This window comes from Prunus dulcis, chromosome 1, assembly GCF_902201215.1.
Source record: "Prunus dulcis chromosome 1, ALMONDv2, whole genome shotgun sequence".
In the NCBI taxonomy this organism is placed as follows: domain Eukaryota; kingdom Viridiplantae; phylum Streptophyta; class Magnoliopsida; order Rosales; family Rosaceae; genus Prunus; species Prunus dulcis.
The window spans coordinates 21,493,589-21,510,190 of record NC_047650.1 but is presented as its reverse complement, the minus strand read 5'-3'; the positions used below and the strand labels follow the sequence as shown (position 1 = coordinate 21,510,190).

Below are 16,602 nucleotides of genomic sequence, written 5' to 3'. Positions count from 1 at the left end.
TTTGGAAAACGTGCACAACTCAAACAATCATTCATTCGTATGGTAAATTTTCAATCCTTCTTAGGGGTTGGAACCCATTTGGAAGACTTGCACAACTCAAACACCCATTCATTCATGGCAAAAATTTAAAAGCACAAAGAGGGAAAAAAAAAGAAGGAAAAAAGGCAAAGGGAAGCCGTAATAATATGCCCGAATTGGGGGTATCTTCTAGCAATGACTAGAAGAAAGAGGCATATTCAGTTAAAAGACTAGAGGCAAGGACCGTTAGTTATGAGAAAGCTAGAAGCAGCAAGCAACCAAATACATCAACAAGAGACGACCAAAAACCATAGCTGTGATGGCTCATGCTCATAATACTCATAGCTGGTAGTACCAAGAAAGAAGAAGGAACCCACCTCCTCTGCTCTGACCACTTTTGCTTGTTTTCAAACATAACGACACCAAAAGGCTCAAACTTTGTAGATCGTTGTAGAATCAGTCGGTCCTTATTATCACGTCACGCTCTCCCTCTCTCCTTCTCTCCCTCTCTCCCTCCTCCTTCCTCCTCCTACGCGTACAATCAAACAATCTATCAAGTGTCAGATTGGGTTTTGATTTTTCTGTTTACCCTTTTGAATTTACAATCTCGTTCGAATTCAACCAAGAAAAAGGCGATGGTTGAGGTGGCGGCATCTTCGACATCGTCGTCTTCAATCTTCACCAACTACCCTCTTCTCTCTGCTGTTGTAGCTTTCGCCATTGCCCAATTCATCAAGTTCTTCACCTCCTGGTACTTGTCTATCTCTTTTTTTACACAATTCTTCGGATTTGGATCTTGCCCAATTCATCAATTCAAGATTTTTTTAATGCATGTTGCTTTGCTTCATAGTTCTTGTTTCTGATTGACTTTTTCAATGTACCCAGAAAAATGGGTTGAATTGAATTGTACCATGCATAGCTTTTGCTAACTAGCATTTGCCCAGATCTTGATTCTTGAGGTGAAAAATGAAATCAATTCACTATTCTTCTCTTTTTAATATTTATATATAAATTTAGAAGGTCCTTTAATCAAAACAACAATAAACCTTAAAAAATTTACCAACCACACAATGCAATATCATAATTGAATGAGTGTTGGGTGAATTTCATAGCTAGGAGTCTACAGATTGGCTACATTTATTGATTCATTGGCCATTTGATTCCTATGAGATGGTATAGGAAGGAAAATGAACTTCTGTAGAGCAATTCTTTAGGGGTACTTGTTCTTTCCTTTTGTGACAAGTCTCAAGAGTAGAGATGTTCTTGATCATTTAGGATTGTTGACTATTAGTTTATCCTAAGAGTTCTTAAACCTTGATAGATTTGCAGGTACAAGGAAAGACGATGGGATTTCAAGCAACTTGTTGGATCCGGAGGAATGCCGTCTTCTCATTCTGCGACTGTTACTGCGGTTGCTGCAGCCATTGGGTTCCAAGAAGGCGTTGGCGGACCAATCTTTGCAATTGGATTGATCTTAGCATGTGTTGTAAGATCCCTCTCTTCTTTGTTTAGCAATTTGCAGATAACATTTAGGCTTACATTTTAAATTTTTTATTTATTTATAACTTTTTCAAAGTCTGAAGACATCATTTCGGTTTACATTGAATCTTATATTCATCTTGGATAATGATTATACAATGATAATTCAGTACTGTCTCAGACTGCAGCCAGCTGAAATATGTGTATTCACAGACTTGAAAATTTTTAAATAAATTGATAATGGTTCATTGTTCTCATGTTATTTATAATGCACATGTCATGAGGAGATCTCTAATGTAGAAAATTTGGTGGCAGGTGATGTATGATGCAACTGGTGTGAGATTACAGGCTGGACGCCAAGCAGAGGTTTGATGTTTGATGTTTTTGCTTCTCCTGGTTCTCTTTTAGCCCCTTCCCACCCTTTTCTTTATTCTCTTGAGTTTCTGTGTCCACACTTTGTCTAAGAATTAACTTCAGAGAAACCTTGATGTTTGACGACCTTGCTTTTATCATGTTCTTCACATAATTCAGCCTCATCGTATCCTATTAAATTTTGGTTGATTTGGTTATGTATGTATTCTCATTGGATATGAATATTCTTCAGGTTTTGAATCAAATTGTGTATGAACTTCCTGCTGAACATCCTCTGGCAGAGAGCAGACCACTACGTGAACTTCTTGGACACACACCCCCTCAGGTTCTCTATTAGTTTTTGACCTGTCAAATTGTTTAATGGATCCAGATTGTGTATCTATCAGCATTGGAAACCTAGAACTTTGATAAAATAAACCTTTTTTCTTATGATGATTGTTGTTCCCAATTGACAGGTTATTGTTGGTGGGTTGCTTGGAATCGTCACAGCAGCCATTGGCTATTTGATTACTGTAACAATCAGTCATACATGATGCTGGAATGGTTTACATACACATAGATAGTGATACAATATAGCAGCATCTCTTGGTGCCTCATCTGTTATACCTTTGGATTGCAAATTGCAGATCCATCATACGTGGTATTTTCCGACTGCGAATACACAGTTCTTCTTGTCTATAATTCATTAGACTGCGTCCATTTGTATAAACACAAAACATTTGTAAGATGTAATTTGATTGATTCTGTATCTTTTGTGATAAAAACAGTCTTGTTGAGACTATTTGTACCACACTGAATTTAATAAAGATGCCATATTTTACTTTGGTACTACCTTATCTAAAGTCCCATTTTTGTCTTTGTAATCCAAGCAAGGCATAAAGTAGGGATTACTTTTATCATGCTTGTACGCTTCTGAACTTGTCAAAGGATGCACATGGACGACTTGGCAACGGTTGCCCATCTTTCATTCATTCTACTGCTTCAAAAGCAATATTTCCGCCTCACATCTCAATGGCAATGACTTTTGCATGATGCCTCATGCAGTGCCCAAGATTCAGTTTAGATAATACTTGCAAGCATGTGTGTGCATCCCGGAAGCGTCAGGACGTAACCAATTCACTGTCCATAATTCATATGGTGGTATTTTTTCCATATCTGGTCCATAATTCATTGTCTAGTTTTAATGGAGCTTCTAATTGTCCCTTCACCAATTTGATCGATTATATTATGTTGGAGTTTTCCTCAGTCGGGCCCTCTTTTTGAATCTCGTTCCTCCTTTACAACTTGTATCAATAATGTGTGTTTGTGCGGGAGAGTGAGAATTCAATAATGTGTGTTTGTTTCAAGAACACAGTCCATTACAAGATGTCTCATGTTACGACAAACCTAATATGGAACAAGTAATATCCTGTCAATGGTCTATAAAGTACATTACTCACATCAAGACCACTTTTATTTCAATACTGCATGAGTATGCGGCCCCCTCTTGGGCTAGTATGTCAGGGGAAGAAGACAGCTCCTTCCAACCCAAAACAGCATTCCAATAACAAATGAATAAAAAATGAAAACTAAGAATTATGTCATTGATCAGCTTCTTGATCTCTCCTATTATGCGGTTTTAAGCCCAAAGTAGCAGAAAAAACCCTTCTCATTTCTGTTATGGGATCCCCAACAACCCCAGACTTCACACGCCAAGCAACATGCTCATCAGGCCGAACTAGGATGGCTCCTTTGTCAGTCATTTGACAGAGGTCCCACCATGATGATGGATTCGATGACTTTTTAACTTCCACAACATCTATGTAATTCTCCCAGGGCGTCAATAATGCCTTACTTCCTGCTTCAACTTGTTTAACACTGCCAGCAGGCCACAAGACGCAAACCCTCGCAGAAACTTTGAATTCCTTGGCGACTTTGAATGCAGCACGAGCAAGATGGTAGGACAAGTCTGTTGGTGCTATGATGAGGAGAAACTCAATTTTGTCTCCAGATATAAGATCCAGTGTAGAAAAAGTAACCTACAGTAGTATGACAGTTAAGATGAATAAACATTGGAAATATAGGTTTTTTTTTTTGGACGAAACATTGGAAATATATTTAGTTTCAAAGCAGTTTGGCAGTTTGGCACAAAAATGGGTTACTTCATGTTATTACTTGCAGAGTGAACTAAAACATTTAAGGCTTCCTGGTTTCTGGAGCCACAACCCGCTGACGTAGACAAATTTAATGACAGCAAAAAGAAAACCGTTGGACAACACAAGCCAGAACATCTCCAGGCCAGCAGACATTTATCATGTAAATATTGAAAGAAAACAATAGCAACATACCTCACTTGAGGAATTTGACAATATCGTCACATTCATGTGGGGTAGCCTTGAACCTGGAACTACAGAAGGAACATAGTCCCTCCGGCGACCAGTAGGTCCTTCTGGAGCACCCAGTGCATCATCAGTATCAGGAATAAGTGCACCTTCTAGGTACCTAAATTGACAGCCTAGAATTAGACATGTACAAATGTGCTTCTTTAGTTGTTGAAGAATTTATCACATTGATAAACCTATGTCTAACTAGTTTGAGAATCAAGTCTGATATGTGTGATACCTGAAACCAAGATCCTCTGCTGGGAACTGGAGTTGGAGACTCTTTCCTTCTTCAAATATCCGTCTTAGATTAGCAAGCCTTGAAGATCCAAGTGGGTTTTTTTCATTCAAAAGAGATTCCGATAGTTGTGCACGACCTATAGTGAAAATTCCATCCAAAATGGCCCTCTGTAGTCCAGATGGTAAGATGGAACCAACCCCCTCATTTATGACTTGATGTACTGCAAATCAAGAAGGAAAGTAATAGCCGCATGTCTCTAACAAACAAGGAAAACAGCTCACCATGCAAAATGCTATAGTAGATTGGTTTACCAGAGTTTGCAACAGTTGGATCAAGACCAAGTGCTGCTGGAACAGTCATGGCTGCTTTAAAGTTCTGAATGCTAAGTTCTGTATTGAAAATGGCAATCTGACAAAAGGCATAGTATGATGATTAAAATCCATTCTAATTTCCAAAAAAAGTTATAAATAAAAGTGAAGAAAAAACCAATACCGGCCTACGTTCTGTTTCATAAGTATGAAGTATTGAAGATGGTGCAATATCCTTCACTACAGAAGCTATTTTCCAAGCAAGACTATGAGAATCTTGAATTCCAGTATTCATTCCTGGACAAATCACATGAAAGGCCAAAAACACATTTGCATGATAAACACCTGGAGAGTTTCCCTCATCTGCATAACAAAAGCAAACTACTAACCAAATCCTCCAGCAGGAGGGAATCGATGAGCAGCATCACCAGCAAGTATTATTCGGTTTCCACAACTTATGAACTTCTCAGCAACTTCAGCATGCATCACCCATGGTTTTATGTCAATCACATTTATATCACTTAGCTCTCGACCAACCAACTTGAAGATTAATTCCTCACATATCTACGACAAGTAAATCCTTATGAGCAATCACCCACAATGAAGAAGCCTTCTTATTAAGGCCTTAAATGTAAAAAAATGCCTTCAATTTAATGGAAACAATCATGAGACTGAGTAGAACAATTTCCATAAAATTAACTTATCTACAATGCATAGCAAATATACCTCGGGACTGAAATCTTCAAGGTTTTGCTGAGGTGGATAAAATGGAATCTGCAAGATGATGAGAGACAATCCATGTAATTGCACATTTATATCACCAAACAAATTCCAAGACACTTTTAAAGCCAGCAATACCTGCAAAACAAATTCCCCTTGCTTGAGATCATGAGCGACAAGGACACCTATAGCTTCAGTATTGAAGATAAAAAACAGCATGCCGGGTCTCTCACTGAGCAAGTACTTCCCAAGATCTCTGCTAGAGAAATGGACACTCACAAGCTTCTGCAAGTCCCTCTTACCTCTCATATCTATTCCAGCCAGCTTACGTACAGTACTTCCAGCACCATCTGTACCAACAACGATATTACATCTGATATTCCTCTCCATACGTTTCCCATCTTTGAGAAAAGATGCAGTCACTGAAATAAAATCATCATTGGCTTTAATGGAAACACACTCATGCCCCATTAATAGTTGCCTTTCCTGAAAAGGCCCATGGTTAAAGCCTTCCAACTCGTTAGACATACATAACTTGAAGCTGAGATTTTCAAGCTGCTTAAGTAGTAAACTAATTAGCTTGTACTGCGAGAAGTGTGCGACAGAGGCCGGGCTGACAACTTGCTCAAAATCTGATGACAAAGTGAAACCGGAATGAAACTGCTAAAATACCAAATCCTAAAGCATATTCATACATTAAACAGTTTACTTATGAAATGTTTGAAAATATTGCACAGATGGGCATGTCATCATTGTATTGGAATATCTTAAATAGTTAAAATGTCTTGTTGTCTAATCTCAAAGTTGCATAAGTAAGACTTAAACGCTGTGTGCTAACTGGGAAAAGAATGGAAGAATAAAGAGTTCAATTGCACCTTGGGGTTGCATATGGTCCACTGACCCAAGAATTGAACCATAGAGCGAAGTGCAATATATGAACTTCCTCCATAAATCTACTGGTGGTTGAGACCTCTGAATCTCCTCTGCCAGGCCATCCAATTTACGGAACACCTAATAATTTACAAGTTGAAATGAAGCTTGAATTCCTTCAAATAACTCATTTAATTAGATCTTCCAAATATGAAAATCAACCTCCATGGATCGATTGTTGATGAAGTGTGCCTGCGGATGTTTTGAGAAAGTTTTGCTTTTCTCCAAAACTGAACATTTGACCCCTATAAAATAATATTGATACATGATGATTATATATCGAGAACTCATTCCAACTTCCACCAGGAATAAGAACAACTTACAACCAATAGGTGGATATTAAATCATAAACTGCAATATATAAATCAAGCAAACAAGAGCTAGTACGTTTCATCAGAGAAAGTCGATTGCCCCAAAAAAAAAAGTTCTTAACTTCCGACAAGAAATTTCAGATTTTAAAACCTTACACTACCTTAACACATGCACCATCACATTCTATAAAACCACCGCTCAAACACCACTCCTCCAGTAATGTCAAGCATGAATATTAATTAACTAGCACACTGAAATTTCCTACCGCTCCCTTTGTTGACAATTTGATCATAAGAATTTATTTATTTATTTATTTATAAAAAATAACGAAGTATCTTTGAAGGTGAAAACAAATGCCAAGTATATGCATTCCAAACTTCCTTCTTCCCTCCCAAACTTTCTTTCTAGGCAACAAGCAAGGCCAGAGGACTTTAAAAAAAGTTGGGTTAGAACAAGAACATACCTAGTTTTGTTAAAAGTATAGACAGAACAAGACCCACAGGTCCTGCACCGACTATCAGAACCGGAAGCACCGTATCATCGCCATTGTTGAATACCTGGGAGTCTGATAAGGCTCTTCTATGTATGTAGCCAGGTGGGCATGCTTGGATTCTGGCATTAGCTCTGTGTAGACCGCAAAACCTCTTGAACAACCTTGAAACCGCCATGACCCAGCAGCTGAGCCTGAAACGAAGTTTAGAGCATGGTCATTGGTCACTGAAGTATGGAACAAGAAAAAGTGAAGCAGTGCTGGTTGGTTGTTTGGCTGGCTGGCTTGGGCCTTGGTAGCATGGACTGGAACAAATATTTTGGGCTAAGGTTAGCTTTTAAATAGTTGGGCCTTGGCCTAGTATATTTTGAAATACATACACAAAATGGGCTCCTCTCAATTGCCCATTAGGGTGAATCTTTGGGCGTTGCATAAAACAAATATTTGGTTCATGAAAAATGGTGGTGACAATTCCAAAAATTCGAAATTCAGAAAGAAAAGTTCAGAATTCCAAGCGTACCTATGAAGAAGCTGTATAGCGTCGTGTTCTTTAGTTCCTCTCGAAGCACACTGTTTTTGGGTCAAGCGCACCTTTTGAACTGTGAAGTGCGGTGGAGATTCTATGTGGGCAAGCCTATGGTGCCAAAAAATATGACATGTTAGGCATATACCTCCATAGAGCAACCAAAGTCCTAACCCTCACCGGCCTTCCACTTCTTCTCATCATCCTTCTACTGAAACTTCACATTTAGAGGGGTGGCTGGATTCACTGGATTGGCGTGGGGATCATGAGAGAGAGAGAGAGAGAGAGAGAGCGGTCTAGAGAGGGGTGGCTGGGTTTACCAGAGGGGGGGCCGTACTGGGTTCTCCAGAGGGGAGGTGGGGAGCGTGCGGACAAGGAGAGGGGCTGGGTTTTTAAAATTAAATTTTTTTTGTTAATTTCTCTTTTTTTTTAACCTCATCAGCGTTTAAACATTTAACCATTTAATCATACGGTCAATCTAACAGACATGATAAATTGGTCAGATTTTAAAATGTTAGGTATCAAATTGATGAAATTAAAACCTCAAGACCATTTTCAATACAACACCTATATCCTGACAAAGGTAATGTAATTAGTAAAAAATAAAACAATGGTGACAATTATGCTATTCACTAATATCCTTCTAAAATTAATTTTAAAGTAAGATAAGTCACCTAACAAACATATGATGTAAATGCAACTCGGAAAGGTTGTACCTTCTTAACCGTTGCAATTTCCACTTTGGCTAATCGTTCAACCCACTCTTTATTTTTTAATTAGAGTCCTAAAGCACAATGAATTTTACTCATTGAACTAATAGATTTTATGTTATGTCAATTTGATGTGTTCAATTACAATTTACAACCTTGAAAATGCAATGGCATTCTCTTGTGGATCTAAATTGCCTAGGCATAAAATGGTGTGTTTTTTCAAATTCTAGTTGCTTAAGAGCATCTTCATGGGAGATGTCAAATACAAAATATTAAATTTAAATTAGATGGCTTATGTGACAATTTGACACTTTGAAAAAAATTTAACTCTATCAGAAATGACAAATATCATATTATTGTATTATATTTTTAAAAGCAAATGAGGTCCATATGATGCATCAAGTTTTAAAAAAGAATAAATAATAATGGGGTTCATAACTAAAAAAATATTAAAATAACATTTGACAACAAGTTTTTTGATATGTTATTTTTGACATATTTCTTCTAGCCTTTAAATTCATGTGGAATTTGACTAATCGATTGAAGCAACTTTAACTTTCAATTTTTACCATTTTATATCAATGTGGCAATTTGACATATCGATTGGAGATACTCTAGAACAAAAGCCCCAATCATCCAAATTGCCTATGGAACAAAATGACAAAATAAGAAAGTGTGAGGTGTGGAATTTAATAATCCCAACAGATTGGATTATTAAACTTTTCTCACAATGCTTGCTAACATGACAGCATGTGATTTATTTGCCAATTTGCCCCTGCCTTGCTTGCTTGACTTATTTAGCCAAACGACACTATCTATGACGTCCATACAATCATTTATTAACCAATTGGCTCAGACTTGCAGAAGCTCTTTCGTCACCTCACCCATGGCCACGTGAGAGCCACAGAGCCCAGACATTGCATCTGAGGGGACTGACACTCTTGTTCATCCTGACCGTTCACGTGTCACCACCTCAAACACTCGATCAGCTAGTTACCGTTTCAAAGGACAACCGTATTTCAAAACCTTTTTTCACTCTCTAGGGACTAGAGCAGTTACAATATTTTTCTGTGGGTTGCTGAACCTCTTCCCAAGAATACTTGGTGAAATTGTAACTTGTAAATTTGTAAGCAACTTACCTATTGTTACTGTTGTGCCAGTTTTGTCAGTGGTAAAGTTCACAAATTCCCATGTAAATGGTTTTACTATTGCTGCCATTTGTAGGAGTTTCATGTTTCAATCATGCATTTCTTTTAAGTATTTTTAGTGTGAGTGGATCTGAACTTCATTTGTAAATTCTGCGGGTCACAAAATTCCATGTGTATAATAAAGGTATATTATTCTCCCAGGACAAGGTTTCTTCTGCAAAACCCATCTGTCAATTGTTGTTCTGTGTTGAAATTCAACCTAAATTCTCTGTTGAATCTTTTCTACAGCTGGGTCATCTGTACATTACATTGCATCACTTAACTAGCCATCTAGAGTTATTTTTTACCTCTGGGTTTGGGATGCTTTCATTTCCAGGCTAATTGGTGTTTAAAGTTTTTAACTTTGGAGATTAGTTGGCATTGTGGATAAATCCCAGATGGGTCCTGGGTCCCTTGCTGCTGCAGTGTTGGAAAGTTCAGATTTTTCTGGGTTTTTGCCGGGTACCATTAATTTTTGTTGATGTAACAATTTTGTCCATTGCATTTAATTACTTCTAAGCTAGGCCATATAATTTCTCTGTTTAGTGGGTAGGAAGATCATTAGGTGTCTCATGTGCTTCATCACGTTACTCATGTATGCTGAAGAGTAGTTATCTGTCAAGCTACATGGTTCCCAGTAGGCTTGTATAAAGAGCTTGTTTTTGTTGGGGAATTATTGGGGATGGTTTTGTCTCCCAGATCTGTTTTAGCATGAAGTTAGAGAACTAAGGTAATTAACAAAGATAGGATTTTGGTCCAGGTTGGTTTGCTGATAGAATCTCTACTTCTGTGCAATTGCAGACTGAGAAAAAAGAAAAAGAAGAAAGAAAGAAAGAAAGAAAGAAAGAAGAGGAAGATTGTGTTGAACATGATTGTGTGGAATGGAGTTCTGGTTTAGTGGTTATAGAGTTGTCTTGTGTGGCCCATGTGAGTGAGAGAGATAGAGAGAGAGAGAGTGAGAGATTTGTTTGAGCAAGAATGAGATCCATAGAGGATAAGGGGTGCTATAACAACCATGGACCAACTCAGGAGATTTCTGGCAGCAGTGCTATAAATTTTGAGTTTCACAAAGCAAATGGAGCTAGCCGTACCCCTCATCATCGAACAGCCTTAGGCAAACCAACGCCATCAAAATGGGATGATGCACAAAAATGGCTAGTGGGGCTGTCAAGAGGACCAGACAAAAACCAATCCAAAACCAAGCCCAGAAACTCAAATGCAGATGACTTGAGACTCATAGCTCCTGTGCCACAGAAGGAGCAGGACTATTCAAGTGGAGAGGATGATGGGGTAGAAGATCAACAAGAAGAAGAAGAAGAGGAAAATGGATGTGATGGCTCTGCAAGGCCAAATCAATATGATGTGGAGACAAAGAAAGTGGACTGTGATGACTCAGTTTGGAGAAGCAACAAACCAATGGAAAACTCAACAGCAGCTATGAGATCTTTATGTTTGAGGGACATGGGAACAGAAATGACCCCCATTGCAAGCCAAGAGCCTTCGAGAACTGCCACCCCTATTAGAGCCACAACTCCTGCGGCACGGAGCCCTATATCTTCAGGATCCTCCACCCCAGTAAGGCCATGCCAACATGGGATGCAAGCTAGTCAGGGCTATCAAAAATCCACTGACGGCAGAAGTAGTCATGAGGCCAAGTCTTGTGGGAGAGGGAGTGGTGCAGTCAAAAGGTATGTAGAAGAATCAAATGCTTGCAAGAGTATGCCTGACAACCAGAACTCAGATCAAGCTAGGAAACCAAGTCCCCTAGAAACTCGAGCAATGGCTTGGGATGAGGCAGAACGTGCTAAATATATGGCAAGGTGAGAGGTTACTGATATTCTTTTCCCCGGCAAGTTATAATCAGTTGCAATTAATTATGTATGCAGCACTTCAGTATTTTTTAGTCAAATGTGAGGACTTATTGGGTCAAGTTTGCTTACATAGGCCATCTGAGGCCTTAAACTTTCAATTATAGGTAGCTGGGTACATCTTAAATTTGTATTGTTATGTAGGTATAAACGCGAAGAGGTCAGAATACAGGCCTGGGAAAATCATGAGAAGAGGAAAGCTGAGATGGAAATGAGAAAAATGGAGGTACTGATTCTCTAGATTCTGTTTATCTTTTCAGAATATTTCCATTTACTCTCCTTTGTTTAGATCCTAGATTTTGTATTGTGAGTCTTCAAGTCAGTTTGTTTGCCACACATATTTGCTAGTACCTAGTAGCCAAGAAGTTCAAGCTTCTCCAAAGTGCAAAAAGAACCAAGCATCAGCTCAGATTGCTTTTCATGAAAAAAAAAAAAAAATACAGATCCAAATCAGTGTCTTGGGCTTCATAACAATGAAAAACTAGCAATGGCATGAATCCCTTTTTTCCCAAATCACTTATCCTTGTACCGATTCATACTGAAATTAATGCCTTCTTGGTGTTATGACCACAAACTCATGAAAATGGTGGCAAATATGCCCAACCAGTTTCCTATCTATATTATTAACTTCAAAGTAGGACATAACAATGGCTTTGCAGTTTATATATTAACTGCAAATCAATGCCTCCCCGGATACTATGTAGAAGTGTGATTGCAAATGCTCAGACTGCCACAACAATATCTACAAGCCTGTCCAAATAACACCAAAAAGCAATTAGCTCTGGTTCACAGATATGGAATCCAATGGAATAGCATTCTTAGAGCTTTCTGACGTGTTGTTTGCTTTGTTATTAGGTGAAAGCTGAGAGAATGAAAGCTCGCGGTCAAGAAAAGTTAACGAATAAACTTGCCGCGACTAGAAGAATAGCTGAAGAAAAGAGGGCTAATGCAGAGGCCAAACTCAATGAAAAAGCTTTAAGAACTTCAGAAAAGGCAGATTACATAAGGAGGACTGGCCATTTGCCCTCTACATTCTCATTCAAGTTGCCTTCTCTTTGCTGGTAGCAATATCTTTAGTACATGTAACATCTACTAGTTCTTTTTCTTTTTCTGCCACTTATTAAATATGTAATTGAACCTTGTGGATCTATTGTGGAGTTTATCATATTTGTTAACTGTTTGAAACATGCATTTAAGGGAAGGGGTAAGTTCCTAAAATAATTTGTGAACACCCACCCCATTCACAAATACCTCTTTTACTCTCTTTTTTATTTTTTAACATTAGTTTCTTATTTCTGAGTATGTGAACCCTTCGGCCCCAAAATGCTCCATTTCCTACCACAGGGCAAAAAATCTAAGAAATTTGTATGCCTGTATTCTTTCCTATGTGGCCAAACATGTAACTTGCTATCATCATGATTCATGTGGAACGATGATTCCTTCCATAAACCAATATCATGGTTTTCAGATTGTGTGTGGAGAATATTATGGTGGCGTGTCTTCATAGATGGGAATATAGTAAGTAGAATTTGGTTGGAAAGGATTGAACGAAATGGAGACAAGCTAATTATTACTGGCATTTTCCTCATCAACGGATTGGACTCGAGATCGCTTCTAACATTGGGAATATGAGTACCAATAAACTAAGAGTTAGTTGATAAATCAATAAGTTTGAGGTTTCATATAACCTGTCATTGGGCCAACTATTTTCACTAGGGCGAAATGTTGGGCTTTAAAATGTTACTAGGAGCAACATTTAGTTGTGACGACAATAGAAACGTTTATCTCACTACTTGTAGCCTTATAGCCTCAATGATACAGCACTTTAGCCTCTTATTCATGCAAGAGTTTAATTTTCACTTGCGTCCTCCGCCTAATGAATCTCACAAACATTATGACTGTTAGAGCAACTTTACCCATTTGTCCTTTGCCATGGCAAGGGGGGAGTTAGGGCAGACACTATTCACGTGAATAGTGATTGCCCTTGCAAATAGTATTGTGTGTTTCCACCCGTTGCCATGGCAAAAGACAATTACTAATCATTTTTTTGTTTTTTTCACAAATTTTATTACCTCAATAATTAATTTTGATAATATTTTCGGATAAGATTTCCGGGTTCCTACGTGTCAAGACTATTCATAATCAGATAAAATTTATGGATAAGATTTTTGGGTTCAAATTTCGGATGAATTTCAAAATTCAGATAAGATTTTCATCCAATCAAATCAAGCCACGTGACATCTCTATCTTGACAAAATTTTCTATAAAACCAGAGGCTCAGCTCATACCTCTCACACCACATCTTTCTATATTTCCATTTCTCAGAGTTTAGAATTCATACTCCATTCATTCTCAATGGAAGATTTTAGGAGATGCTTGGAGAGGCAAGAGCGAGAAACAAATGAGAGAAACCGTAGAGCAGATGAAATCAATATGTTGCAGAGAGAAGTCGATGAACAAGTTGTCATAGCAGTGGCTTTGCAAGATGAAGAGAACCAAGGTCGCCGCCGTGGTTCACAAGTCGGCCGCCGCCGGAATGTGGACAGACATAGGCATTCTCGGGGTAAGAATCTTTTGGAAGATTATTTTATCCCAACTTCTTTGTACTATGATGTTGATTTTCGAAGGCGATTTAGAATGCAACCTCATTTGTTCAATAAAGTCATGCATGATATTTGCAATTATGATGCATACTTTGTTCAAAAGTGTGATGCTGCTGGGGTTTTGGGAACTTCTTCCGGAGCAAAAGCTTACAGCTGTTATATGAATGTTGGCGTATGGAGCATCTGCTGATCAGGTGGATGAGATTGCCCGGATGGGGAAGTCCACTACGTTGGAGGCTTTGGTAAGATTTTGTCAAGCAGTTGAAACTCTATACACTAGGGACTACCTGCGTAGACCTACTCCAGGGACCTCCAACGGCTTCTACAAAAAGCCGAAGCTCGAGGATTTCCAGGAATGATTGGTAGCATCGACTGCATGCACTGGCAATGGAAGAATTGCCCAACTGCCTTGCAAGGTGATTACGGAAATAGAAAAGGCCAAAAAAGTATCATCCTTGAAGCCGTTGCTGGCTTCGACACATGGGTTTGGCATGCCTTCTTTGGAGTTGCGGATCCCAAAATGACCTCAACGTGCTGGGTCAATCCCCGGTCTTCAACGATGTTTTGAGAGGCCAAGGCCCCAATATCACCTATCAAGTCAACAATACAGTCTACCAGATGGGGTATTATCTAGCTGACGGCATCTACCCGAGGTGGACCACATTTGTCAAATCCATTCCGAATCCCGATCCCAGAAGCAAAAATTATTTGCTACCTATCAAGAAGGATACAGGAAAGATGTCGAAAGGTGTTTTGGCATCCTTCAAGCTCGGTGGTTGATTATTCGAGGTGCGGCCCGTATGTTTGATGAGGAGATCCTCAGAAGCATTATGATGACTTGCATCATCCTCCATAATATGATTGTGGAGGATGAGTACGATTATGATGCTTTAGAGGTCTACGAACCGGATCCAATGAACACGGCCTTGACACGGATTTATGAAAGGCCCATGGGGCCAAGTGGAGAACCGTTTGAGCCGGAACCGTTGGTGAGGGATGGTCGTTTCATGACCCGGATGATAGATCGATATACAGAGATGCAATCTTCGTATATTCATGAAATGCGTCAAGTTGACTTGATGGAGCATCTATGGGCGGTGAAAGGCAATGAAGATGAATGATGGAGCATAGATGCTTTGGTTATGTTTTATTTAGTTATGGTTAGGTTGTGTTGTTTTTTTATTTATTATGGTTTGGTTGTGGTTTGTTATTATTATTGTGCCTTGTTTGTAGTTTTTTTTATTTTAATTATGTTTTGTTTGATGTATGGAATATGTTGAATAAAAAGGTATTTTATTGAATGCTTTGTTTATTAAATAAAGAAATCCAATACAAGTCATTAAGAATTACTACTACTAAAATAAAATACATGAATTACAACAACTTTAATAGAAAACATGAAAAATACAAATACATAAAAGGTATGCCAACTAATTTAATGGTTTCCATCATTTAACCAATCCGTGTTGCTAGGCCCATCATCCGGAAAAGTCTTCTTCTCATAACATCCCTTCGTTCTAGCTTCCAAAATTGTTTTGTTTCAGGGGACATATGGCTTGTATCCATCGCCATGGTTTCCCGATCCGTCTTGTCCATATCTCTTTTTTGCGCAAATACTCCCTTTCTCGTGCATACTCAGCTTGAAGGGCCAACTCGTTATCTTGGCGTTTTGCTCCATTTCAATTCTTATGCCGTTCTGCCTTGCAATTTCCTCCAAAAACTTTGAATTATTATTGCTTGAATTACCCGCTTTCTTTGCCTTCGCAGCCTTTCGGCCAATGGGCCTCGGCTCCTTTTCGATGGGTGAGTCTTGACTCATAGGGGAATCGAGAGGTGAATCCGATGTCATTGAATCACGGAGTGGCGTCTCGTTTAACATAACGGCGGGACCCGTGGGAATAATTATGAAGCGTTTGCAATTTTTCACCACCTCCCAACATTCATGATGGTTGAAACTTTTTTTGCCACCCCCGGTTGCACCGAACCACATCTGTGCTTGAATCATCTATTTAACAAAAAAATGGAAATGCAAGAAATATTTAAAATATATTGGATATGCAAGTAACAAAAAAAAAAAATTGAAATGCAATTAACCTTACAAATAAATTGGAAGTGCAAGAAATATTAAGAAACAATTGGAAATGCAAGAAATATTAACAAAATATTGAAAATGCAATAAATATTAACATAATATATATATTAGGACATTAAACTTAATAAAACGAAAATTACAAAATACTTACCTCGTTACTACGATTTTCCCCGCTTCTATAGTTGTCCATCGCTTTTGCCAAGGCATCTCTCTATTTTCCCAACTCTTTATTGAGAATTTTCCACCTACTAGACAATGTCATTTCCATACGAGTCGACCCGGAATTTTTTCACAAAATTCGGCATGAAATTTTTTCCACATATGAAAAAATTTCATCTCATTGCTTGACACGGGACAATGAAAAACTTGGAGCCAAGCCTCAGACAAGG

At 38.5% G+C, this 16,602-nt stretch overlaps 3 protein-coding genes across 5 annotated transcripts; 2 read left to right on the top strand and 1 right to left on the bottom strand.

The window, feature by feature from the left end:
* Positions 1-128: 128 nt before the first annotated feature.
* Positions 129-2,711, top strand: LOC117616559 (uncharacterized membrane protein YuiD-like). The gene is made up of 5 exons (XM_034345912.1): positions 129-769; positions 1,348-1,504; positions 1,813-1,863; positions 2,102-2,194; positions 2,325-2,711. Exons 1-5 carry the CDS (start codon positions 345-347, stop codon positions 2,400-2,402), a joined length of 804 nt encoding a protein of 267 aa, XP_034201803.1. The 5' UTR covers positions 129-344; the 3' UTR covers positions 2,403-2,711.
* Positions 2,712-3,191: 480 nt separating this feature from the next.
* On the bottom strand, positions 3,192-8,037 carry LOC117616378 (2,4-dichlorophenol 6-monooxygenase). Of its 3 annotated transcripts, none has more exons than XM_034345683.1 (12): positions 7,751-8,023; positions 7,204-7,424; positions 6,591-6,673; positions 6,374-6,509; positions 5,637-6,130; positions 5,505-5,552; positions 5,168-5,342; positions 4,963-5,075; positions 4,782-4,878; positions 4,471-4,690; positions 4,197-4,350; positions 3,192-3,887 (listed from the first exon to the last, which is right to left on the bottom strand). In XM_034345683.1, the coding sequence occupies exons 2-12, from the start codon at positions 7,406-7,408 to the stop codon at positions 3,450-3,452; spliced, it is 2,163 nt and encodes a 720-aa protein (XP_034201574.1). In that variant the 5' UTR covers positions 7,409-7,424; positions 7,751-8,023; the 3' UTR covers positions 3,192-3,449. The 3 variants fall into 3 exon arrangements, with proteins under 3 accessions (XP_034201574.1, XP_034201575.1, XP_034201576.1); XM_034345685.1 differs by having other exon boundaries at positions 3,568-3,826; positions 7,751-8,037; XM_034345684.1 differs by lacking the exons at positions 6,374-6,509; positions 6,591-6,673 and having other exon boundaries at positions 7,751-8,021.
* A 1,582-nt stretch (positions 8,038-9,619) lies between these two features.
* On the top strand, positions 9,620-12,768 carry LOC117616050 (uncharacterized protein At3g61260). The gene is made up of 3 exons (XM_034345251.1): positions 9,620-11,470; positions 11,663-11,744; positions 12,374-12,768. The coding sequence occupies exons 1-3, from the start codon at positions 10,629-10,631 to the stop codon at positions 12,581-12,583; spliced, it is 1,134 nt and encodes a 377-aa protein (XP_034201142.1). The 5' UTR covers positions 9,620-10,628; the 3' UTR covers positions 12,584-12,768.
* Positions 12,769-16,602: the final 3,834 nt, after the last annotated feature.

Coding starts and splice junctions, on each gene's coding strand:
- LOC117616378 (XM_034345683.1), bottom strand. CDS start 7,408: ATGGCGGTTTCAAGGTTGTTCAAGAGGTTTTGCGGTCTACACAGAGCT. Junction 6,131..6,373: donor GGACCATATGCAACCCCAAG/GTGCAATTGAAC, acceptor CTTTGTCATCAG/ATTTTGAGCAAGTTGTCAGC. Junction 4,691..4,781: donor TCCAACTGTTGCAAACTCTG/GTAAACCAATCT, acceptor CTTGATTTGCAG/TACATCAAGTCATAAATGAG.
- LOC117616559 (XM_034345912.1), top strand. CDS start 345: ATGCTCATAATACTCATAGCTGGTAGTACCAAGAAAGAAGAAGGAACC. Junction 770..1,347: donor ATCAAGTTCTTCACCTCCTG/GTACTTGTCTAT, acceptor ATAGATTTGCAG/GTACAAGGAAAGACGATGGG. Junction 2,195..2,324: donor TTGGACACACACCCCCTCAG/GTTCTCTATTAG, acceptor CCCAATTGACAG/GTTATTGTTGGTGGGTTGCT.
- LOC117616050 (XM_034345251.1), top strand. CDS start 10,629: ATGAGATCCATAGAGGATAAGGGGTGCTATAACAACCATGGACCAACT. Junction 11,471..11,662: donor CGTGCTAAATATATGGCAAG/GTGAGAGGTTAC, acceptor ATTGTTATGTAG/GTATAAACGCGAAGAGGTCA. Junction 11,745..12,373: donor TGGAAATGAGAAAAATGGAG/GTACTGATTCTC, acceptor CTTTGTTATTAG/GTGAAAGCTGAGAGAATGAA.